The following is a 16,567-nucleotide window of genomic DNA, read 5'->3' as shown; positions in this document are numbered from 1 at the left end:
TTCACTCCTTGAAGGATTCACTTCTCTGTCATACATTGTGTCACATGACTGGAATGTGGACAGTCAGGCCTAGTGGTTGGAGCGGGAGTCAGGCCTAGTGGTTGGAGCGGGAGTCGGTAGCCGGAAATTGGAGCCCGGAGTCAGAACCAAGTTAACTAGAGTGAGGCAAGACTGGATTCAAGGCAGCAGCAAGGCTGAGAATAAACAGGCGCAGGAGCTATTACAGCCATGGATGAATGCTTTGAGCAGCTACTGAACAACTGCTGCTGCTAGACTTCTGACTCTTCCAGCCAAACAGGAAATGTAGCCAGTCAGGCAGCCTTCTAATGACCAACTGCACTCGTTAGGTTGCTCAGAAACTGGTGCAGGCCCTGATTCCTGACTGTACTCTTCCCTCCACTTGAGGGTGCTTTCTAGGGGACTCAGCACTTGGGCTCGGAAGTATCAGAGTACTTCCGATAGAACTCTTGTAATAAGTCTAGGGTGTGGGTGTTCTCTACCGGTTCCCAAACTGCTCATCCAATCCATAGCCTTCCCCATCCACCACACACTGGAGCCTTCCTCTAAGTCACTGACAGTGGATTCGGTGGACCAAGTACTCCTCCTATTCATGGAATGTTATGGCGCAGGGGGAGGGTGGGAGGAGGAGTTGGTTGCAGTGGTTTGGGTATGGGTTCTCGGTATAGGGCTTTAAAATTGAGATTTAAAAGATGGGATGGGTCTTCAGGGACTCGAGCAGCTATTACCTGAAAGCCACTGGGTCACTCATTCTACAGTCTTGAAAGCGCCCAGGTATTGGTAGTCTAGTTTGGCAGGTGGGTGGCTTGATATAAGGTTCTGGGCAGAGAGCCACACCTTAGACCAAGACCAATCTGGCCATATGGGATGCTTAGTGTTTTGTAGGCTTTGGCAGACTGCAGGTGTTACTTGAGCTCCCGATGCACCTAATATAGGTGGAGGCTGAATCCACAGTGGCCGGTATTGGGGAATTTATGGGCAAGTCTGGGTGGAAGCAAGGGTAAAAGCTATAGTTTGTAAAGAATGAGCAATGTGGAGTCGAGGCATGGATTGCATTTGTATATGTGAATTTGGTGTGGCACAGCAGGGGAAACCAGTCATCCTGATGGTAATTCAAAAAGCAGTGAAGATACTGCTCCAAGATTTGATTGACCCTCTCTGTTTGCCCAGTAGTCTTTGGGTGATGGGCAGACAAGAGAGAGACTGAGAAAGAGATGGAGATTCCATTGCAAACAACCCTCTAGCTCAGAGGTGGGCAAACTATGACCCACGGGCCACATCCGGCCCGCGGGGCCATCCTGCCCAGCCCCTGAGCTCCTGGCCGGCCCCAGCCCCTCCCCCGCTGTACCTCCTTCCCCCGCAGCCTCAGCTCACCATGCCGGCTGTGCAGCGGCGTGGCTGGCTCCGGCTGGGCGGTGTGGCTTAGGGGCAGATTTACAAGTGAACACAGGGTGCTCTGGCATGGGGCCCCCCAACAACAGGGGACCCCAGGGCTGGGTACTCAGACAGCTCAGTACTGGCGCACCCCCCGCAGGGGGGGAGGGGCTGCACTGTGGGAGCAGGCGGGCAGTGCGGGTGGTAGGAGTGCGGGGAACGTGGCCGGAGGACTCAGGAGGAGCACCGGGCGGCTGCGCAGACGGCCGGAGAGAAGCGGTGTTTTGAACGGGAAACCGCCGCTTCTCTCCAGCTGTGCGGTTGGCCCTGCTCCTCCTAAGTCCTCCGCCCATGTTCGCAGGGCCACATTCCAAAAGGGGCAGGGAGGTGGATAGGGAGTGGAACTCCAGGGGGGCAGTCAGGAGAAGGGGGTCCCGGGAGGGGGCGGTCAGGGAACAAGGAGCAGAGGTGTTGGATGGGTTGGGGGTTCTGAGGAGTCAGTCAGGGGGCAAGAAGTGGAAGGAAGTGGAGGCCAGGCTGTTTGGGGAGGCACAGCATTCCCTACCTGGCCCTCCATACCATTTTTGCAACCCCGATGTGGCCCTCCGGCCAAAAAATTTACCCACCCCTGCTCTAGCTCCTTTGGTACTACCCCACACTCTGTGGCTTCCACCAGGCAATAGGTTTGACATCAGTGTCAAGAGTCTGATAGGGCCTTGTGAGTATCTTCTTCATTATTGTCACCCCTCACCCCAGATGGCAACTGCCTCTAATTTTCAGGAACCTTGGGCTGCAATTACCTTAGACTGGTAAGTCCTGGAGATTGTAAGATTCCAGTCCTTCTGCCCACCCTTCATGCCCCCCTCTTCCCTGTACCTTTTCAGTGACCCTTCTCTCAAGAGATTGAGTAGACTTCCTTCTACAACTGGGAGCAGTGGAGAAGGTACCCTTGGAGTTCAGGGGGAGTGACTTTTATTCACATTACTTTCTTATTCTGAAGAAGTAAGGGGATTGATGCCCCATCCTGGACCTTCCACCACTCAAATTCATCCATCAGTTCAGGTTCAGAATGATGACTCTAGCTGCCATAATTTCCTCATTAGAGCCTCATGGCTCGTTTATGGCTCTTGACCTGCAAGTCTCCTGTTTCCATATATCAGCCCATCCATACCACATGAAATAACTCAGATTCCTGGTAGGAGTATCCCGCTACCAGTTCAGGCTCCTGCCTGTTGGTCTCTTAATGGCACTGAGGGTTTTCACCCTTGGCAGTAGTGGCGGCTCATCTAAGGAGATGAGGAATTCAGGTCTAGCTTTACCTTGATAATTGGCTGATATGAGGATGATCACTGCAACAGGTGACTGACTTGAATGAAGTAATGCAAAAGAGTTGTTTTTGTTTTGTTTTGTATTTTGCCTCACTAAGCCTCAAAATCAACAGACAAAAATCCACAATGACTCTGATTCACAGCATAGAGTTTATAAGGGCACGTTAGACTCCAGGTTAGCAGGTGCTTAATTTCCACAAGAGCCAGTCCAAACAATAAAAAAAATCTCATCAACCCATTTCAAACTCACCCAAGGACATAAGTGAGAGCATATCTGAGATTTATAGGACACATGGCCTCATGCACTCATGTCGCACAGTTTGTCAGGCTTAACCTATGTTCCATACAAAGGTGGTTGAAATTAGAGTATCTCCCCAGCAGACACTGCATGGACATGATGGTCATGGTCCCATGACTGTGGAAAGACCCTCTTCAGGTGTGCAATGGAGTATCCTTCTCTACATCTCTACCAATTAAGACACTGGTGACAGATGCTTCCATTTTCATACCCTCCCTTGTTCTTCTCCTTAATCTCTCACTCTGGCCTTTTCCCCTCAAAATACAAGCGTGCTTTAGTCTCTCCCATCTTGAAAAACAAAAAAGTCCCAACACCCTTGACTACATTTACCTCTCCAATTATGGCTCCATCTCTCTTTGGTCTCTAACCTCACTGAAGACACTGTCTACAATCACTGTCTGGTGTTCTCTCCTCTAATTCCATCCTAAACCTGCTCCAGTACAGCTTCTGTTCCTTGTGCTCAGCTGAAACCGCTCTGACTAAAATCTCTGATGACCACTTCTTAGCCAAATCTGAGAATTAGTACTCCATTCTCAGCTCCTTTGACACCATCAACCATGCTCTTCCTGAAATTTTGTTCTGCCTTGGCTTTCGTGACTCTGTCCTCTCCTGATTCTCCTCGTTCCTCTTTAATTGGTCCTTCTGTGGATCCTCCTCATCTACCCTCCAGTTTTCTGCAGAGATTCCACAGATCTTTGATTTGGTCCCCTTTTCTTATTCCTCCACACCTTATATCTGGGTAATCTCATCAAACACAAATTCAACTACCATCTCTGTGTGAAGGACTCTCAGATCTACCTTTCTACTCCAGTCTCTAGTCCAAACTAAAATCTCAGACTGTATCTGACATCTTGTGAATGTCTAGCCATCAGCTCAAGTTCATCGTGCTACCTCCTTTCTCAATCACTGGACAACAGCACCATCTTGCCTGTAACTCAGTGTCTGTACTGGTGTCATCTTCGACTTGTACCTCTCTCTGTCTTCATGTCTAGGTTATGTAAATCTTGCTGCCTCTTTCTGCATAACTTATCTATAAGATAAGGCCTTTTTCATTCACACAACTAAAACTCTCATTCAGGGTATCATTATCTTGCATCTTGATTTCTTCAACATATTTCTCTCTGGCACTGACAGATGCACTCTTGCTTCGCCCGTAACCATTCAAAATGCTGCTGCAAAGATTATTTTTCCTAGCCCATTGTTCTAACCATCTCACCTCTCTCTTTGCATCTGGCTTTTCATTCTGTAACAACCAAAAATAAACTACTTGTTTTCATTTTCAAGGCCTTCATGGCCTATCTCCCTTTACCTATAATCTCTCATTCGGTATCAAGAGGTTGACTCTTACCCACGTTTTGTATTTTCAAACAAGCACTTTTGTGCTTTCTCCCAGGTTGCACCTCAGTGTTTGAAAGGATTTCTCTTCAAACACCCACAAGGCCTTTTGGTTGTTCTCCTTCAAAGCCCTCTTCAAATGTTGTCCTTTGCTGATATGCCTACAAAAAACTAGACAACAATTAGGCTGCTTGTGTATTTAAACCTCTGTCAGTCATGCTGACCAATATTGTCTCTTTGTTTCCTTGTACTCCTCCATCTGTCTGTTTCCATCTGTTGTTTCTTGGCCCCACCTGTGCCATAATTAATTAGCTGGGATTTAGAGACACAGGAAACAAAGAAGCTCTTTTGGAAGGCTCTGAACTAGGGTCTGCAGGAGGCCGGGTACTCCAGGGAATCAGCCTGGGGTCGAGTGGGCTATGCCAGAGCAGGAAAAAGACTCAAATGTATCCCAGAAAGTGGCTGAGAAACAGGGTCCAGAAGGAGGGTTGAAGAGAAGCCTATGAAGGATGGAAGAATCTTTGTTTGCTGGGACTTTTAATTGTTCTCTTGTTACTCCCAAAAATAATTAGGTTGTTTGTGACTTGGCTGGAGGACCAAGCTATATGTACAGAACTAATTTGTACATAGAAAGCCAAGGTGATCCATCTCAGGGAAGGAAACTGAAGCAAGGAGCATCAGTGGGGCCACTCTTGAACAGAAAGGGGCACTAAGAGACAGCCACATCCTATGACAAACATGTTCAAATTGAGGGACTCTGCTTCCCTCAGGAAGCTTGTCTCCATATAAAGGTTCAAGAGCTCAGAGCCATCTGTCTGGCATACAGAGTGAGTCTGCCTCTTCTTCAGGGATCCACAATACAAGTGCTGACAGATGACAATACTCCTGTGCATTATGTCAATGTGCAAGGAGAAGGAAGGCCGTCCCCACTTAGTCAAGAAGCAATACCACTGTGGAATTGGTACATTCTGAACTAAATGGTACTGGTCTCTGTACCTTCCTTGCCTTTAGAACACCTTGGCAGATCAATTCAGTAGGCAATTCTCCAACAACCACAAGTGGTCTGTCAAAGACTCAATCCTACAGACATCTTTTGCAAATGGGGATGTCTTGGAATAGATATGCTTGTGAAAGACCAGAACAAGCATCAGACTTTATGTTCCAGAGAGGATTCAAGCCCAGGTTCCCTATCAGATGCCAGGGTGGATTGATTTAAATCAGTCCGATTTTAATCTTGTTTTAGAGCAGCAAGCCAGGAACCTTTGTTTTAAATATTAATTTCAGTCATGTTGTGCATTTCTACTTTTTCATTATTTTCCCAAAGAAAGGTTAATTCTCATTGGTTGGTAACTGTGCGAATCAACGTATGTTAAACTAAATCTAGCCTTTACATTAAATTTGGTGATTCCTTTTTCTAACCAGGGGGATACACTATATCTTTATATATTTATTTAAGCAATTATATAGCGTAACTTTTTGGTAGATGTTTAATTTTTTGCTTATAGTTGGTGTCAAGCTGTATTTGAGTGAAATTTGATTAAAAATCCACAAAAACATTATTTTAAACTTTGTTAGTAAATAAAACTACCTTATGTGCTGGTTACATAGGAAAAAAGTTCAATACATGTTTTGCATTTAAAACTAATTTATTAAACAAAGAAGTATTATCTATAGCAGTGGTCTCCAACCTTTTTAAGCACAAGATCACTTTTTGAATGAGGAGGTTACCCACCCTGTGCAGTAACTGACGTTCTTCTTCGAGAGATGTCCCTGTGTTTGAATCTACCCCGCCCCATTCACTCCATTCCCCCTCCCTCCTTCGCTCACTCTCCCTTCCCCTCACACACTTTCACCGGGCTGGGGCAGGGAGTTGGGGTGCGGGCTCTGGGCTGGGACTGAGGGGTTCAGAGTGTGGAAGGGGTAGGGCCTTGGGGGCAGGGGTTTGGGATGCAGGAGTGTGTGCAAGCTCTGGGAGGGAGTTTGGGTGCAGGAGGGGGCTCAGGGTGGGGGTTGGGGTGCTGGTGGAGGTATGGGGTGCTGGCTCAGAGAGGGAACTAAGGTCTGGGGCAGGGGGTTAGGGTGCGGCAGGGGTGTGGGCTCCCGCTGGGCGGTGTTTACCTTGGGTGGAGGTGTAGCAGGGCTACGGCAGGTTCCCTGCCTGCCTGCCCTGGCCCCGCGCCACTCCCGGAAGCTGCGAGCATGTCCCTGTGGCGCCTTGGGGAGGGGGGACACATGGCTCTGTGCGCTGCCTCCACAGTTTCCATTGGCTGCAGTTCCCCATTCCTGGCCAATGGGAACTGCGGGGGCGGTGCCTACAGGCAGGAGCAGCGCATGGAGACCTTTGACCCCCTTTTCCCCCATTCGGGTAAGTGCTGGCCGCTTCTGGGAGCGAAGCCAGGACAGGCAGGGAGCCTGCCTTAGCCCCGCTGTGCTGTCGGACTTTTAGCAGCCGGAAACTGTGATCGACTGGCAGAGGCTCTGCGATTGACCGGGAGATCGTGAGTTACTGGTTGGTGATCACTGATCTATAGTCAGTGAACTGAACTCATTGTTTTTGATCACCATGTATGTCAAGATTTTAGAACTAGAAGATCTTGCACCTAGTTTTCGTTTAGAGATTTGGTAGACGAAAATAAGCTTCACTGCTTTTTCAATTCCTGGTTTCTTAACGTTTGAAGGAACTAGTCATTGAGCAGATCTCATTGAATAAACTGTAATGATGAAAATATCGTCTCTGCAGCTACAAAAGAGGCTTCTGTTGTCAAAAGCTGGTTTAGCACTTTAGTAATCTCAGGTTCCAGTTACTTAGCCAGTAACTTCCACCAGTTCAGTGACTTTGACTTTTTTTAAAATTTGGCAGCAAACGTACTGCTTAATATTTTTTTGTATTTAATTTAAATTATTTTAATAGATTATTATAAATGTAGACCTCAATGTCAAATGTAATTTAATAGATTTATTTTAAAAATAAAAACTGTAATACATTTAAATTTAAAAAGTCAATAAATCTAATTTTTTAAAATCACCATTTGTTGACAGATGGGCTAACTCTACGGAGGTTATGAGAGAGGCTTAATTTATTTGCTGCTGGCTAAATTGCTTTATTAATTATAAGTGAGATTTAATATAGCTGAAATGCAAGTAGGGAAGTGCATAAAATGAGGAATATTATTCAGGTAGGCTTAGCAAGAGGCTAAGACCTAAGTGAGGCCTAGCAGCATAAAATTTAGGATGAGGACTTGACCCTAGGTCAGGAGATTTAGAAAGATGCAGCTTGTGACAAACAACTAAATCTCAAAAGAAGTAAAAAGTTAAAGTAGCAGCTTTGGGGGGAACTTGGGGGTACATGTATCCATGGAGCCAAGTGCATTGATGTATCTAAAGTATTGGGAAAGGGGTGAACATTAATGACTTATGCCAGCCTTGGAAGTTTAATAATTGTTAGCTGGAGTACCAAACAAGGTTCGCTGGAATACCACACACAGACAGGAGAGCTGAAATCTTATTAAATATGGTCCTGGAAATGTGTGGGTACAATGGGAAAAGGGTATATAAAGAAGTTGTTTACCCAACCCTAGTGGGCATGTTGGGCTTGACAGAACATGTAAGCTGGAGTGTCACATCCCACTTTTTGTGTACCCCACTGGCTACCTTTATCTGTGTTTTCAATAGTCTCTGGAAGTTTGTGAGTATAACAACTTTAGGGACTTTTATGTTGTATGTATGTATCTTTTGTGGAACTGCATTAATTTTTTCAATAATTTGGGTTTTTAATAGTCTTTTTGTCCTTATGGAGTGGAAGATGGGAGGGATTAGCAAGGAAAGCTACCTTATTGAGGTTAGAACATGTAGGGATAAAGTGAGAAAGGCCAAAAGCCATGTAGAGTTGGTCCTTGCAAAGGGAATTAAAACCAATAGTAAAAGGTTCTATAGCCATATAAATAAGAAGAAAACAAAGAAAGAAGAAGTGGGACCGCTAAACACTCAGGATGGAGTGGAGGTTAAGGATAATCTAGGCGCAGGGCCCAATATCTAAACAAATACTTTGCCTCAGTCTTTAATGAGGCTAATGAGGAGCTTAGGGATAATGGTAGGATGACCAATGAGGATATGGAGGTGGATATTACCGCATCCGAGGTAGAAGCCAAACTCGAACAGCTTAATGGGACTAAATCAGGGGGCCCAAATAATCTTCATCCAAGAATATTAAAGGAACTGGCACATGAAATTGCAAGCCCATTAGCAAGAATTTTTAATGAATCAGTAAACTCAGGGGTTGTACCATATGACTGGAGAATTGCTAACATAGTTCCAATTTTTAAGAAAGGGAAAAAATGTGATCCAAGTAACTATAGGCCTGTTAGTTTGACATCTGTAGTATGCAAGGTCGTGGAAAAAATTTTGAAGGAGAAAGTAGTTAAGGACATTGAGGTCAATGGTAATTGGGACAAAATACAACATGGTTTTACAAAAGGTATATCGTGCCAAACCAACCTGATCTCCTTCTTTGAGAAGGTAACAGATTTTTTAGACAAAGGAAATGCAGTGGATCTAATTTACCTTGATTTCAGTAAGGCATTTGATACGGTTCCACATGGGGAATTATTAGCTAAATTGGAAAAGATGGGGATCAATATGAAAATTGAAAGGTGGATAAGGAACTGGTTAAAGGGGAGACTACAACGCGTCATACTGAAAGGTGAACTGTCAGGCTGGAAGGAGGTTACTAGTGGAGTTCCTCAGGGATCGGTTTTGGGACCAATCTTATTTAATCTTTTTATTACTGATCTTGGCACAAAAAGTGGGAATGTGCTAATAAAGTTTGCGGATGACACAAAGCTGGGAGGTATTGCTAATAAAGAGAAGGACCGGGATATCATACAGGAAGATCTGGATGACCTTGTAAACTGGAGTAATAGTAATAGGATGAAATTTAATAGTGAAAAGTGCAAGGTCATGCATTTAGGGATTAATAAAAAGAATTTTGGTTATAAATTGGGGACAGATCAGTTGAAAGTAACAGAGGAGGAGAAGGACCTCGGAGTATTGGTTGATCACAGGATGACTATGAGCCGCCATTGTGATATGGCCGTTAAAAAAGCTAATGCAGTCTTGGGATGCATCAGGCGAGGTATTTCCAGTAAAGATAAGGAGGTGTTAGTACCGTTATACAAGGCACGGTGAGACCTCGTCTGGAATATTGTGTGTAGTTCTGGTCTCCCATGTTGAAGAAGGATGAATTCAAACTGGAACAGATACAGAGAAGGGATACTAGGATGATCCGAGGAATGGAAAACCTGTCATATGAAAGGAGACTCAAAAAGCTTGGCTTGTTCAGCCTAACCAAAAGAAGGCTGAGGGGAGATATGATTGCTCTTTATAAATATATCAGAGGGATAAATATCAGGGAGGGAGAGGAATTATTTAAGCTTAGTACCAATTTGGACACAAGAACAAATGGATATAAACTGGACATTAGGAGGTTTAAACTTGAAATTAGACTAAGGTTTCTAACCATTAGAGGCGTGAAGTTCTAGAACAGCCTTCCAAGGGGAATAGTGGAGGCAAAAGACATATCTGACTTCAAGACTAAGCTTGATAAGTTTATGGAGGGGATGATATGATGGGATATCAACTGATTACCAAAATTAGGCTCTTTGATTATTAGCAGATAAATATGCCCAATGGTCTGTAATGGAATGTTAGATGGGGTGGTATCTGAGTTGCTACACAAAATTTTTTCCTGGGTGCTGGCTGGTGAGTCTTGTCCACATGCTCAGGGTTTAACTGATCTCCATATTTGGGGTCGGGAAGGAATTTTCCTCCAGGGCAGATTGGCAGAGGCCCTGGAGGTTTTTCACCTTCCTCTGCAGCGTGGGGCACGGGTCACTTGCTGGAGGATTCTCTGCACCTTGAGGTCTTTAAACCACGATTTGAGGACTTCAGTAACTCAGGCATAGGTTAGGGGTTTGTTACAGGAGTGCGTGGGTGAGATTCTGTGGCCTGCGTTGTGCAGGAGGTCAGACTAGATGATCATAATGGTCCCTTCTGACCTTAAAGTCTATGAGTCTATGAGATTTACCAATTTCATCTATTAAAGATATGCTGAGCAAAGGATCTGTTTGTAGTAAGTGCAATTTGCATGCTCAAATTAATCCAGGCTGCATATTTTTATCCTCCCTGTCAGATGCCGTTTTCATCCTGTGGACACTGGAACTGATGTATGCCTTTCCAAGAATTCCCATGATATTAAGGGTACTGAAGAAAGTGAGGCAAGAGACAGAACTGATCATTATGATAGCCCCAGCATGGGCCAGGCAGTTCTGGTATTTGGTCCTCACAGCCGCTTCCCCCAATCACCTTATCTGTTCTGCCTGATGTATTCTCACAGAACAATGGTAGGATCCTACACTTGGATCCAGCATCCTTACTTCTGACAGCCAGGATACTGGCTACAAGATGTCCACTGAAAGAAGGTGAACAAAGCAAGAAACCTTCAGACGGACTTATTTTCAGCATTACGTGAAAGAGGCTTTCTGTCTAGTTATTTTGGCATCAGCTTTTTCCCTTTGTCACCCATTTCAGCAATGTTGAACTGTTTGCTAGTTCTGAAACAATCTGGGTTTTCCATCGACTCCATAAGGGTTCAACTAGCAGCAATATCTGTATATCACCATCTTACCCAGGTCTGTAGTGTAGTTTTGAACCCTAAAGTGGCAAGATTCCTGAAGGGCCTTTTTCTTCCAGTGTGGGAGCCCACTCGTAGGACCTCAGTATTAGTATTAGCAGGATTGATGGCTTCCGCCTTTGAGCCCTAAGCAGCCTTATCTATCTTATCCCTTTCCTTCTTATCTATGAAGACTGCTATTACATCAGCTTGAAGTGTAGAACAGATTCTGGCACTTATACCGTGTTTAAGGAGAACAGAGTCCCGCTCAGACCTTATCCCAAGTTCCTGCCCAAAGTTTTTCCAGTGTTTCTTACTAACCAATCCAGACACCTCCCTGTTTTCTTTCTCAAGCCTCATTACAAGCCGGGGAAGCTACACTTCACACACTTGATATTATATGGGCACAGTCTTTTTACTTAAAACAGAATCATTCAGGAACACATCCAGACTTTTTGTGGCTTTTACTGATAGAGTTGAAGTGCAACCTGCATCCTCTCAGAGGGTATCAAATTGGATCTCCACCTATATGAGGACATGTTATGAGTTTGGCAGGTTAGAGCCACCTTATCACATCAGAGTTTATTCCACTAGAGCGCAGGCTGCCTCTGCTGCCTGTTGAAGAATGTCCCTATACCAGAAAATTTGTAGACCCGCTATGTGAAGCTTGATCCACATGTTTACATGACACTGTTCTTTAATAGAGGTTTCCAGGATGCCTATTTTATTTGTGCTGTCTTGCAGTCATTGTTTAAGTAGGATTCCTGTTACTGACCTTCAAGCAAAAGCAAACAACTGTGTGTTAGTCACCCAGGGTAGAATCTGGGTGGACAATTACTTGAAGGAATAATGTTTATATACCTTAGAGGAACTGTGATTCTTAAAGATGTGTTTTCCACACACATTCCACAACTAGCTCTCCTTCCTGGCTACTATGGAGTTGTTCTCCTCTGGGATTCTATATTGACTGAGGAACGGTTGGTCCAGCTTTGCACTATATGGCCTAAGGTGGGGAAGGTAGTGTGTGAGGGCACTTAGGGAGCATGTACGGTCCCCAGCAGACTCTGCTGGCTAAAAGAATCTGATCTTGCATTTGTAGGATGCATGTACATCAAAAGTGGAATCCATGGGGAAAGCACATTTTGAAGAATCAGTTAGTGTAGGATGAGTAATCACTCTTAGCTTCATGTTTTCTATCCCAAATATTAATTTGTGAAATAACAAAGGCCAAAAACTTGTTCTTGTTTTGCTCAACAAATTGGGCATGTGGTTTTCATTGCTGTGTTTTCACTTAGAAGCATCAACATGGGTCAAGGCCCCATTGTGCTAGGTCTTTTACTGATACATAGTAGAAGATCCTTCCTGATCAGAAAAACTTAGTCTAAAGTGCTTACGCATACTTTGTGTTAAGATGGCGAAGCTTTGAAATGAGAGCTTAAAAAAAATAGGCACCTGATAAAAAACAAGAATAAAGGTCCTAGGGACAGTGGGAAGGGTTCACCTATTTAAGATGCAATTCAACTCTGAAAAATTACTATATAAAAATTGCTTCTTACTGAGAAGAACCTATTCTTTGTGGTGATCAGAAATGTATCTGCTTTGTGATTACAATAATTTTTTTCTACTTTTTATTCCTGTTTGTTCTGCAGAAAGACCTGAATTCCTTCTTGTGCATCATCCAAATAAAATTGTTTTACTAAATTTCACTTACATCTGTACAATCTCATTAAAGGCATTGTGGTTGAATAGATGGAATGAGGGCACAATTTGGCCTGAAGAATCTAACAGTTTATGATGCAATGAAGTAAAAGAATTCAGTTTGATTTTTCAGATCTCAGGTTGAGCTTCCAGGGTTGGTAGTTAGGTTACAAATGAAAGCAAATCTGATCAGGAAATTAAGCCACCATAAATGTGAAACACCAGTTCCATTTTTAGAGTCCCTTCTTAAAGTAGAACTGCTTGAAAGTCCATATTAAGCTTAAATGTGAAATGAGTGTTTTAAATTTGGGCAAGTTTGAAAGGGAAAAAGTAATATTTACTTTTTATAATGGAAATATGTGTATATCTGATTAAATCTAAAAAATAACTTGAAATTCAAGACAAAATGTCTATTATGTCAGTCTTATTTTTCTTTATAGGTGGCAACTTTACAGCAGTCTGTTAATTTACTGCAAAAGGATAAAGATTATCTTAATCGTCAGAACATGGAGCTCAGTGTTCGCTGTGCCCATGAAGAAGATCGCCTTGAAAGACTTCAGATTCAGTTGGAGGATGCCAAAAAAGCTAGAGAGGAAATGTATGAAAAATATGTCACATCCAGGTAAGTTCTTATATTCATCTATCTTTATAAAGCAGACAAATGAAATGAATTTTCCTCTGAAATAATTTATTTAATGAATTCCATTATAATAAATGTGTATGGTCAGTTTCAGAGGAATTTGTCCTGGTCTGTGTGCTGAAATCAGAATTTAATTTAGTATCTTAATTTTCCATTGTAATACATTAGAAAAAATGCATTAAAAGTTAAGATTAAGACAAACCTGTAGACGTAACCCTTCCCTGTGGATTTCTTTATGGCAACTTGTCTCTTACCTGTATACAGAGGATTTATTCTGAAAATGTCAGTTAATGCAAAAATAAATTGAGCATGTAAATTGGTACCACCCTGCCCAAATGACTTCAGTATGAAAAACATAGTTTTATTTGAACCTTTTTTTTTTAACTGTTTATTTAGGAAGTTCTAACAGGTTTGTAAATTGATGCCAACTAAATATCAAAACCAAACAATAATCATTACAACAGTGAGCTTTTGTTTAGAGGTACCACACAGTAATAGTCATCAGATCTCTCTATTTAACATGGTGTTACTATATGACAGAGCAAGCATCGTGACAATATCCATGACACATAATTTCTTGCGATTTATGAGAAATTGAGAGAAATCTTAGATCAGACATTTAATAGATCAGGCATTTCTATCAAATGTTAATAGTCAAAAAGATTAGACAGGTATGTTAGTTTTTGCTGGTGAATGTACTTCGAGTATTGAGTACATGGTAACCAAATTTATGAGTATGTATTTGTCCTCTGTTTCTGGGTCTGTAACTGGTACCTTAATTTTAGTATGAAAAATGTTTGTATTACAAAGTATAACTTGTCCTACTACTTCCAAAATTTGGATTTAAAAACTAACCTTTTCGAGTTTTAAGAGCACAAAACCAAAGAGTAAGAGTTAGGCAATTTTTCTTAATATAAGTTGCTTAAAATGACCAAATTTTAGAGCTGAGCTGAAGTGAACTGGTAGATTTTGTGCAGTTGCATACTTGGTTCTTTCATTCTCTATGCTTGCTAGTAAGCAGTAATGCCTATTTGCTTTTATAGGCACAAAACTCAAAGAATATAAACAAAGGAACAGACTGTTCTTTCATAGTAGAAATGTGACTTAAATAAGTGGCTGTGAAGCAGAAACAGTTTTGAAAATGTACATAACATTAATTTAGGGTCAAATTATACCCTTTGACACTTCAGAAAGAAGCTGGGACAGGGAGGTGGGCACTCCAGAAAGGTTGCAGTTACCTTGAAATGCTCCCTGTAAGTGGGACAGCTTTGAGGGTGAATGTGTCCCTCCTAAATCTGCAGATCCAGGGGATGGCAATCTATGCTCCTCTTTCCTCTTTTGAACTGACAGCGTGGTTCCTGTAAAATCCATACAACTGATAGGCTACGAGCATCTCTACAAAATCCCCATCACAGAAATGGAGACAGTCATGGATCTTGAGCTGCTGCTGGTTTAGGCAGTAGCAATTTATGTGCAGACATCCACTACCTAGGGAGAGAAGAGTGACTCTTCTCCTTTCTTACATCAAAACTTCACAGACTTCCAACCCTGCAGAACTTCAGACAATGCCATGGAGCTGGCAATATGCCCTCTTCTATGCATCATCTATCTTCCTCCTCCCTTTCAGAATCCAGAGTTCTGCTGCCTTCAGCTATGGAAAATAGAGTACAGACCTTTAATATTTAGAGTATTTTGGCAGATTAGTCTTTGTTCAGTAACAGTAACCCTATTTTTGTATACTAATGGAACTGTGCATTATAAATATACATGCAAAACAATCAGCCAAAATAACCCCTCCTGTTTTGTTTTTTTTAGGTTTTAATTAGGTCATTAACGTTCTGCAACCTAAGATTTTCCCACTGAAATGTACTCCTTTGTAAGAGTGCTTTGAGATCTATGAATGAGAAGTGTTATGTAAATGACATGTTTTGTTGTTTATATCCTAAATATTTCTGAAAGTCCTGAAGACTGTTTTAAAAACTGAAAAAACATATCAGACACCACTTATGCAGAGTGAAACATGTTAGCTTAATATCTCACCTAAATTTCAGAAGTAAGCAAAAGAGGACATAGTATAGAGCTGTAATTTGTGGATTAACTAATATCTTTGTTTCATATAGGATGTTTGGGTGACCTAGCTCTTGAGGTTAGCCACTAGAAATAAGCTGCTCCTACAGTCATAACCACAGTGCTAGGTTGTTTTGAATGCTTATCACTTTTAAGTCTGCACAGGTATATTAAAAGTTCAAATGAAAAATCCTCCTTAGATTGACTGACTAAATAATCTCCATACACATCGTGCTGTACTATGGAACATCACCTGCCCAAACATGTTTTTTTAACCAGGGTCGCAACCATACATATATTGGATATCCCAGCACCTAGATTCTAAAGACAATTTTCAAAAGCATTCAGCATCTACAGTTCTTCAAGTGTTTACCCGTATGTATTCCACTCTTAGCGCATTCAAGCTCAGAATCTTTTTGCCAGCAGTGTTTGTTGGGGCTGCACTCGCGCACAGAGCACCCATGTGCCCCGTCTTCTGAGGGCATAAAGGGCTGACTTGGGCCAGTCATCTTGCAGTTTCATATCACAGATACAGATATTAGAAAGGAACTGAAAGTAGCATCTCTATTTCTTGCACACTTGTGTACCTACAACAAAGGTTATTGTATATGGTTATTCTGTAGTGTAGTTTTAGTAGTTAGTGTAGGTTTACTGTTTCCACTAGGGTAGTTTTTTTTCTAGGTGTTTTTTTGTTTTTGTTTGTTTGTTTTTTGGTTACCTGGTACCAGGCTTCAGCACCTTATGGCTGAGCAAAAATCTCCAGGATTTAAATATTGAGGCTACTGTGCTCCTTGGTGATGAGCATTCTGGTTGTTTATTTTGCTTTGGTGAGAGGTATATCCTGGAAAAAATGTTCAATTTTTCATTTATTTTCTCAATGGATACAATGCAAGAGAGGCTTACCTGGAACTTTTTTTTTTCTTTTGGACAAAGTCCTGAGACTTGGTTCTGATTAGGATAAACAAGACACATCCAGATCTGTGCAGTCTTCCTCCGGAAGTGCCCCAGTGAGTACTGCCTTTGTGGCTGGTTTCCAGTCTCCTGCTTTTCCAAAGCACTCCTCAGCTGTTCATGCTCTCAAGTCCTCCTCATCAGCTGATGGGACATCGCTCTTCTAATGAGCACACGCAGAGGTCACAGTC

The 16,567-nt window shown here is 42.5% G+C and overlaps 1 protein-coding gene across 8 annotated transcripts in view; it reads left to right on the top strand.

The window, feature by feature from the left end:
- Nucleotides 1-16,567, top strand: part of PIBF1 (progesterone immunomodulatory binding factor 1) — a 202,353-nt gene that overhangs the window by 23,195 nt on the left and 162,591 nt on the right. For all 8 annotated transcript variants that reach the window (XR_010597744.1, XR_010597743.1, XM_042861701.2 and 5 more), the window contains exon 8: nucleotides 13,159-13,340. Coding sequence is in view for 6 of the 8 variants with exons in the window: in XM_042861701.2 (XP_042717635.2) it covers nucleotides 13,159-13,340 (182 nt within the window). In the remaining 2 variants the exon portion in view is untranslated. The remainder of the gene's footprint in view (nucleotides 1-13,158; nucleotides 13,341-16,567) is intronic.

This window comes from Chrysemys picta, chromosome 1 (genome assembly GCF_011386835.1).
Source record: "Chrysemys picta bellii isolate R12L10 chromosome 1, ASM1138683v2, whole genome shotgun sequence".
NCBI lineage: Eukaryota > Metazoa > Chordata > Testudines > Emydidae > Chrysemys > Chrysemys picta.
This window is presented reverse-complemented; position numbering and strand designations above follow the sequence as displayed.